Raw genomic sequence first — 10,080 nt, forward strand, 5'->3', positions numbered from 1 at the left:
CAAACAAGACTCCACACTTACCACTTTGGAGCTCTGTGTTCCTGTTCCAAGTAGCTGAAACACACATTGGAATATTTGATTTACAGACACACACACACACACACACACACACACACACACACACACACACACACACACACACACACACACACACACACACACACACACACACACACACACACACACACACACACACACACACACACACACACACACACACACCTGGGAAAGGCTGCTACAGGTTTACCAGCTGTGCCCCCTCTACCCAGACTATAAGGTAATTACGCGTCCAGCAGTCAGCTATCCTAAGACTCTTAGAAGGGTACCCAATTATATTGAGCAAAATTAATACTAATACAAATGGTAGAGATTGACCAGTGCAACAAGCCTTTCAGGAGTGGCCACAGTATCAGTGAAATAAACATAGGTGCTGTTAAGGTGTTAAAAGTATTCTCTAAAAGACCAGCCACAATAAAAGGTATAGAATATTTAATAATAAATAATAAATAGAAGACATGAGAATACGGAATATCTAGTTACAATAAATACCAGGAGGGATATAGAAGACAGTAATACATATTTGTTTATAATTGTTTATTTTGAGGAAAGCAATAAGATGCTCTGCTGAACTGAATTTTTGTATTGGTTTGCAGTAAGGGGAAATGTGGTAGGTATTTGGAAATATTAAAGCAATACCACCACCTTTCCTCTTTATATGGTCATTGTGGATGAAATTATAGCAAGGAGGTATGACCTTGGAGTAATTTATGTTGTATTTAAGCCACGTTTCAGATACAGTGGGAACTTCAGGCTTATGCTGGGTAATCCAGGCAAGTAGTTCAGCAGTTTTATTTCTTATGCTTCTAACATTTATTGTAGTAAAAAACTAAATCACCTGAATTGGGGACTGGCTGTTGGGTTACAAAAGTGTGTGGGAGAGAATTATCTTTGTGCCCTCTATAATAGGTGGGGCCAGGATTAGGGTGTATATCTCCTCCTAGAAGGATTTCTGTATATTGGGGAATTAGGCATACTTGTTTTTTGGAAAGAATTCTTGCATTTAATTTTGTTTTGGTTTGATTTGATGTGCAGTTAATCAGTCTATATTTGGAATAAAGGTGAGGGGAATATTAAATAGGTTTGATCCAATGTATGGAGAGTGTAAAGAGGAAGTATGGATAGGTGGTTGGGACAGAGTTGGAGAGGAATTGAGAAATATTATTGAGTCATAGTAGGATGAAGGCTGGCACAGTAGTAGGAGAAGAATAGAAGATAAACTGAAGAGTAGCTTAATTAAGTACAGGAATCTATATTTTATAGATGTCAGGTAGTGGGAAAGTAGCACTGAAGAAGGAAACAGGAAGTTGCAGGACAGTAGGAGATTCAGTGATGGTGGATTCTGAAAGCTGGAAGAGGATGTGTAAGGAGAGAAGTATTTTCTATAAAAGATGAGAGGTAGGTTGTCCTGGTATCTTCTCTGGAATGTAAGGAACAGAGGGGCATTAAAGGCTAGAGTATAATAATGTAGTCAGAATAAGAGGAAACAAAGGTTTATTTGGGAAAAGAAAAAGATACAATGTAGAGCAGATAGCTACTATTAGGGAGGGTTGTGATTATAAATGGATATAATGCAAAGCAGTAATGGAGGGAGAAAAGATACTTGGGAATGGGGCTAAAAATTAAATAAAGATAGGGAAGTAGGAAATAAAAAAAACAGAAATATATGTATAGAAGTAGTAAGGTCATTTGGAGAAGGTTTTGGAATAACAGTCACAAGTGAAATGTGTACGTAGTAAGTATAATATTAGAGTAAGAAGGGGTGGGTGGAAATTAGGTGTAGGGTAGGGAAGCAAAGCCAAGCAGGCTTCCCAACCTCAAGTCAATTTATAACAGACAGCAATCAATTTATAGCCAGAATGGAACAATTACCAAAGAGATGCAAGTAAAACAGGTTGTATGTCATTTCCTAACACTAAATAACTGACATATACAGAAAAGTCTACTGGTCAAGCAAAAGAGGACAGTGGCCAACTTAGTAAGAGGGCCTTAGAGTGCATGGTCTATTTCATGGAGACTTTTAGTCACAGAACAGGCATGTATGTAACTGATTAAAGTTAATACTCAGCAAGGTTCTTCTTGATAAATATGCTTACATTAAACACTGACAAAATTCTCAGTAAATTTGTAGGTGTATGGCCTTGTGGCAGAGCTCCTGCAATATCAAAGTCAGATGTAGTGACCGCCAGCTATTAAAAAAATGATAAAATCCTCAATAAACTTGTAGCTGCAAGGCCTTGTGGCAGAGCTCTTGCAATATTGAGATCAGATGTAGTGACCGCAGGCTCTGCTCTATGAAGGAAGAAAGAAACTGAGTGACCAGCCAAAAAAGGGACAACAAGGCATACATAAACTGTGTCCATTGCTAGTTAAAGTTGTTAGAATAATAGTAGCTGTTAACTGGTAGATGAGATTGAGATGAAGCATTTCTATAACAGATACATTTCAAATAATATCTCATTGTCACAAAAAAGCAGTCCCATCTACAGTAGAAAAAACTAGGCATTAAAATAATATGTTAAAGCATGCCCTGTTATTGAAGGGGTTGCAAAATACAATCAATAGATACATATTGTCAGTGTGTTGTTGTTGTTGTCTTTCGGCTTTTCCCGGTGAGGGGTCACCACAGTGGAACTCCGGTCCGCTAATGATTGGCAGTAGATTTTGACGAACGCTCAGGTGCCAGCTCGACATTCAACCTTCAAAGAAGGCACGCCCATTTACACATGTCTTTCGAATTGTCAGTGTGTTAATAAATAAAAACAATCTCGATTCAAAAATCCTTCATGTGTTACATATAAAATGTTAAAGAGCTGCTTCCTATAGCCAAGGGTACAGAACTTGATTACTTCCACCTCTATTTGCCTACTGTGACTCGAGCAAGTCAGTTAACCAGACAGTGCTTCAAATATGTTCCTGAAAATGGATACTTTTACCCAGTGGCTCACTCATTAACAAATTTATATAATGAAAAATATAAGCAAGCACTGGTTTTGTAATTAGTTGTATTACTTCATCCAGGCATAGTTTGCCTTGCATTTTTAACTATGGGAGTTATTAAACAAAAATTAAATGTGCATGCTGTCTAATGAAATGCCTGTGCATTGTTATAATAGAGGTGCCAGTAGAAAATGTTATCGAGTCATGTTTTGTCTCAGTGCTGAAGACATAGCACAGGTAATATCTCAGCATTGCTTCATCAAGAACATATCTCAAACTAAATTGTTGCCAGTTTTGAATTTAATATTTATAATGTATTCCTTGCCTTAGTAACAGATTTTTGTTTCAGAGATAGGTAGCTAAAGGCAGGCTCTTGCCCATTATAGTTTATATTTAGTGTTACTGATTTTGACCTGAACTTGAAATACTTGTTTCCTATTTTGTTTGTCTTTCTCACTCCCTATCATTTGAGTGGAGTCATGTGTGTAGTCTGACATTTATTACAAATGAACCAAGACAAGAAACAAACCTGCAGTACTTGGTTTGAGCTTTGATGAGTTAGTCTTATAGTCCCCACATGCAAAGCAATATCTTACTGAGTGATTAATTTTTAAAATGTCTGCATGTTGCATCTATTAATAACTTCATGTATTTGTCTCCTGCTCCAACTGCTATACTGCCTTGCCTAACTACCAGTGAAATTCAACACTGGGCACTGACAAATTAATTTTGCAGAATACATACCACTCACTTGCATGCATCTCTTGGCATGTAAAAGACGTGGCACCACACTCAAGGACTTTCTGTGCCCGTATACATTGTCTTCTACACTCACCTTTTCCTACACTATACTGATGTTCAGTTTAGATTATACTGTATGGATTTAAGCCTAGACCTTCTACAGTGAAAGTAGCTGCCTGCACAAGACACTCCAGAGATATACTAGTATCATACACCATTGAAAACTATGTCACAGTCCTCACCTGAACAGAAATGACAGGCTGAAATGTTCAAGGAAAACATAACAGCAACTCTACCCTTTATATCAGTGAAGGTTCCTTTCTTCTTTTTCTTGAAGCTTTTCAAAGTTGTTACTTTAGATTGCATATACTATAAATTCAAGAATGAAAGGAATTATTAATATAAGAGACTCTGCATTGCTCCTGTGACCTACGTACAAATCCAGAAGAATGCAGAGCACTGCACAGATGTTTTCCAGTTCTAACAAAGGACTTACACTCTGTTATAGCCATAACAAGAATGCTAATTAAATTAAGCAGCAGGTGATTTACTTATGCGGATATAAATACTGGCTGCATGTCAACCACAACACTCATCACAACCATGAATGGGACGGTTTCAGATATTTCACCTACAGAAATGGCTGTAGCCTTGCCTAAATGGAAATGGCTCCTACTAGTGCCAATCCAAAAACAATCAGTAAACTGCAAAAATCAGAACAGAAACCTGGGTTGCAGTAATGTCAGAGTGTTTATGGGAGGCTTTCAGACACTGCCTCTGACTGCCAAAATCCAAACTTCTGGCTTGGCTTAGTGCTTTTCATACTAATGTGCAAGTGAAGACAGGTAGACCTACTTGACAGGAAATGCCCCTTAATATGAGCTGTCCCCTGGGAAAGTTATGGAATACAGTGGCAAACGTGAATTCATCTGAAAGTGCTAACACCTTCGAGGCTGCTGTTCTGTGATGCATAAGATCCCCATCACTCTTTATGGTTGGCAAGGGACTGCACTTTCAGCCTCTTTCTATAGAACAAAACTATTATTAAGGCATAAAATTCATTATAAAAGTTAGATTCAAAGCTGTAAACAGTTTAGTCTGATCAAGAAGCTCTGAGCCTTAGATAGTGCCTTGAGGAACTTGATTTTGTGAAACTGGGGAGTGGGATGTAGATGTGGGTATGTGATCTTAGAATATTGAAGGAGAGAGGCAGTGAAGTCTGAGATGAATTTGTCTGACAGTGTATTGGCTATGTCCTGTGCGTCTGAATGAGCTACATCCTTTACTATTAGCTCTGCAAAGTGCTGGACATTGTTTCAGAGGTATTCAACATAGTTAAAAAAAATATAGTTATCCTTCACCTTTGTGGCAAATTTTACCTCATATCTGGCTTTGGTTGATTTGATTGATCTCTGGAGTTTCTTGTTTAGTTTAGCAAGATAGTTTTTGACATCTTGAGAGCTATTTTGTCTAACAAGTCTAGAAGCTAAACTGACTCCAGAAACCTAACTTTATGCTCCCATTAAACATGTGAATAATTTAAGAATACAGTTTGGTTTGCTTATTAATACTTTGAGAGTATGTATATTTTGGAAGTACCTTTCTTTGTTATACAGCCTTCTCCTTCTGCTGAACTAGTGTCACTTTGTGTACTCCTTTTCCTTCTTTAGCTAGCCTTACCTCCCGTACGTAGTATTAATATGATTTATTTGTGTAGAATTACACAAACTAGTAAAGAATATAATCAGCACACTAGCAAAACATAGCTAAAAATCCTTCTAAGCAGGAGCAGCTGCTCATCCCTTTAGTTTTGCAACATAAAATGCTGCATCCTCAGGTGATATCACAATAAAACATGGGCATGTTCTGCAGAGTCAGCAATCTACCTTCCTTTATATAGCAGGTACCTATACTGTTTCTTGGCAAGTTGTGTGGTCTGGCTCTCCTTTAACTCCATGTTCCCCTAAATATTATGTATTTTTCAATGATTTAGATTATATTTCTTGTCCCCATTAGCCTTGAGGCAACGGCCTCCCTCTGTACTCATGCTTGAGTTTGCTGTAGAAGGCTGGACCAGAGAGCTGTCACTGCCACTTCCAGCAGCTGGGTGGCCCAAACTCCCTGCACATCCCCAATAGGTATATGTGTGGAGGATGTGCAGTGGGCGTGATGCAGGTCTGGTACCCACCTCTGTGAGCAGTGCATGCTATCAGGCATTTGTGCATGGATTCATACTTTCTACCAGAAGCTGGTTAATGAATATGCCCCCAGTAATGTGCACAATCCCTTCTCTTAGACACAGATAAACAGGCAAGCTACTTCATTCCTCTATGCCTTTATCAGCTCCTGCTGGCAAGTGAACCACTAATCATACCTTGGTCACCTGAGTCATAGACAGGAGGAGGAACATAGAAAAGTAAAACAGTGTTAGGCCAGCTTTCACAGGGACCGTATGATGTCTAGCGATATATATCTTTAAGTAAACACATGGAAAGCTCTTGCCACAACAGTGAAGCACTTAATAGTGCTCAACTCCAAACTATAGGAACATTAGAACAATACCAGGATGTCTAGGCAAGATTAACCTTCTATGACAGCACAACTGGCAAGGACTAACCATTTATTTCTAAGTGTGTTTGTTGTTGGCCTAAGTAAAATATGACATTTTACAATTTTTCTTTCTTTCTGTCCAGTCTCTCTCCTGCTGATCATTGAGCCCTGCCCCCTAGGCCATGCTCTGGACCTTTTACCGGTAATTAGAGCCCTTCAGCCCACTCATTCTCCTCAGACCAGACATGAGTGAGATAGAAGTGGGAGTCAGCATCCTCACACTGGTGACTGGGGTTTTCGCTTCAAGCCTTATGTTCCCTATGTATGCCCACAGCATCTAAAGGTCAGTGTGCCATGGCCCTTTGTAATTTGCACTTACACCTGTTCATGTCACAGAATCAACTATTCCTGGCCTTCACTGTGGATCTACCCTGGATAGCATGCCTGGACACACAATTCCTACCCCTCCACCCAAAGGGAGATAAACAGATAAGCCTTATCATTCACCTCCTCATCCACACTGGGTCTAACAGGTGCTTGAGGATATTATTTTACTTTTTAATAACAGTAAAAAATGTTGCAAATGTGTATTATGCAGTTATGAGAACAATTAGCTGCCCAGTCAGCATCAGTCAAGTAGCCAACAATAGTCTTTCAAGGTTATGTGCCATCTTAAAATGGCCAGTGAAAGATTTTACACTTGAAAGACCATTCGGACATTTCCATTAGACATCCAAATGCTGAACAGAAGTCAGAACCGTTTAGTTTGGTAACAGCGTTTCTTTTTAATATTGAATGTTGGATGCTCACCCTGATTGATAAGACACCAGACATCTTCGATTTCCTGTCTGTTGGGGTAGTGACCACAGTCTCTGAAGAAGCCAGGAAGCTCACTCTTATCCATCTCTTTCCAAAACTCTCTCTTTGAAAACATGTTTTCATACACTGCAAAAACAAACAATTATTATGCACAACACTGACAGTCTTGTGGTACAGCAGTTCTGCAAACATACTGCGTGCCATGCAAAAACTATGCAAAACCTTGGAGCACACGCAATTTACTAGCTTCTGGGGGTACCAAGTTATTTCGTATGATTTGAAAGTAGTAAATTGACAGTTACATTAATACTGGGTGATACAAGGTGCAAGCTCTGATCAAGACACCTACTGCCTAGACGAACAAATAATATACTACTTAAACACATTCTACTTAATGAAGAAGTTAATTATACTACTCAAAACTAACCCTTTAGTGGCTTACCAGAGTTGAACTGTATGGAGAGTAAAGTCAATCTTCATGTTAATGAAGCCAATTTCCATAACATTTAGATAAGTAATGCAGCTATCCCTTTGATATATGTTGGTTGGCCAAGAACTTAGTAAACAACAGAATGGAACTGATGATGTGGGTCTAAACATCAAGAGGTCTCTAACTGAAGTAAAAAATTCCGAATGAAAACATACTATAAAAAATGTAGCTTCCTATTGTTAGCTGATTACCACTTAAACTATATGCCTCATATGCAGCACCCTTCTATTTTTTATTTTTAGAGAAAACACACACACACACACACACACACACACACACACACACACACACACACACACACACACACACACACATCTCTCTCTCTCTCTCTCTATATATATATATATATATATATATATATATATATATATATATATATATATATATACACACACACACACACACACACATATCTATATATATATATATATATATATATATACACACACACACACACACACACACACACACACACACACACACACACACACACACACATATCTATATATATATATATATATATATATATATATATATATACACACACACACACACACACACACACACACACACACACACACACACACACACATACACACACACACACACACACACATATCTATCTATATCTATATATATATATATATATATATATATATATATATATATATATATATATGGGTCTACTTTAAAACACCGACATGCAAAACACTGATGATGAGAACACCGAGACCGGAAGATCGACAACTGAGATGACCAACAGTTTAAAAGCTCGATGCTGAGAACACTGACATGTTAAGGTAAGTGTGCGATAGTGACAGACTTTAGGCTTAGGGGCGGGTTAAGTGAGTTAGGGTTAGGCTGCGGGTAAGGTAAGTGTGTGATAGTGACAGACTTTAGGGTTAGGGGCGGATTAAGTGAGTTAGGGTTAGGGCGCGGGTTAGGTGAGTGTGCAATAGTGACGGACCTTAGGGTTAGGGTTTGGGTTAAGGTTAGTTGTGTATGTAAAGTTTAGTATAGGTTCTTAAGGTTTTTGTAGTGCTTGTGTTGTGTGTGTGTTTTTTGGAAAAGGTATTTGTTTTGTTTTGTTGATTGTCAGGATTGTGGTTTGTTGGGCATGTGAAGTTTCGTGCTTTTAAACTGTCGGTCATCTAAGTTGTTGATTTTCCGGTCTCGGTGTTCTCGTCGTCGGTGTTTCGCATGTCGGTGTTTTAAAGTAGACCCATATATATATATATTCACACACACACACACGGGTCTACTCACTTTAGTGGAGTAGCCAGTATGTTGTCCTCCTAAACGTTGATTGCAAAAGGGCAACAAACTGTACATTAAAATGTTACCACACATGCGTCCGCACATGCAATAAATAACATCTTTTTTTTTTTTTTTTTTTCCAAAGGGCAAGATTACCTGTTTACCATGTGGGGACTGTCATCTACACCCCCTGTTAATGATACATACTAATTGCAAGCAAGGACAATACCTGGGGAAGGGAATATTTTCCTACCTGGGGATTGTCAATCTCTTACATCTTTTGCGGCTTATCAATCAGCCGTCGACATTGTGGTGTTTCGACGTAATGCAGTGGAAAGATGTTTTTATATAAACATATATATATATATATATATATATATATGTATATATATATATATATATATATATATATATATATATATATATATATATGTGTGTGAGTCTACTTCAGATGATAAAACTTTTAAATGTTCGACTTTCATACAGCCGAGACAATATGATCGAACATTTAAAAGTTCAAACACCTTATAAAAAAAGTAAAACAAAACAAAAAAATTAACTGAATGTTTTTAGCAGGGGAGAAAGCATCCCTGCACCCACATGTGAGGGGCTGCACCCCCTTGGCATTTAAATATACCAACTCTGAGATTGCACTACAGTGTGGAAAAGGGAAATCTTCCCATTCTCTGCTGTATGGAGATCTCCATTAAGAACGTTCGAACTTTTAAAAGTTCAATCATATGGTCTCAGCCATATGAAAGTCAAACTTTTGAAAGTTCAATCATATGAAGGAGACCCATATATATATATATATATATATATATATATATATATATATATATATATATATATATATAGGTTCATAGGTTCATAGGTAGGTACTAGGCTATTGGCCCTAGGGCCTATACAAGCCTAGCCAAAAAGGTACCCTGGCTTTCGCCACCCAAGAAAATGATTTTCCTGTGCCCCTGTCAAGCAGAACCACAGAAGTGATCCTCGGGGTGAATTTCCTATTACCCATCCAATCATCAAGATTTTTCTTGAAGAGTGCTAATGAGGAGCTCTGTTTGACATATATATATATATATATATATTTATTTATAGTTTGTTTGCCAGGATAGTCCATTGGGCCATGAGGAGCCCAATTTCAATGGAATCCTGGGGAGAAAAGCTCCAGAAAATTACAAATTACAGATTTAACATATGAGTAAATTATTAGAGAAATG

At 38.0% G+C, this 10,080-nt stretch overlaps 1 protein-coding gene across 1 annotated transcript in view; it reads right to left on the bottom strand.

The window, feature by feature from the left end:
- The window catches only part of IQCM (IQ motif containing M), a 528,943-nt gene that overhangs the window by 264,350 nt on the left and 254,513 nt on the right, over window positions 1–10,080 (bottom strand). Inside the window, exon 3 of the mRNA XM_044063384.1 lies at window positions 7,099–7,233. Within this exon, the coding sequence (XP_043919319.1) occupies window positions 7,099–7,233 (135 nt within the window). The remainder of the gene's footprint in view (window positions 1–7,098; window positions 7,234–10,080) is intronic.

This window comes from Protopterus annectens, chromosome 2.part1 (assembly GCF_019279795.1).
Source record: "Protopterus annectens isolate FY-2018-M chromosome 2.part1, PAN1.0, whole genome shotgun sequence".
Taxonomy (NCBI): Eukaryota; Metazoa; Chordata; order Ceratodontiformes; family Protopteridae; genus Protopterus; species Protopterus annectens.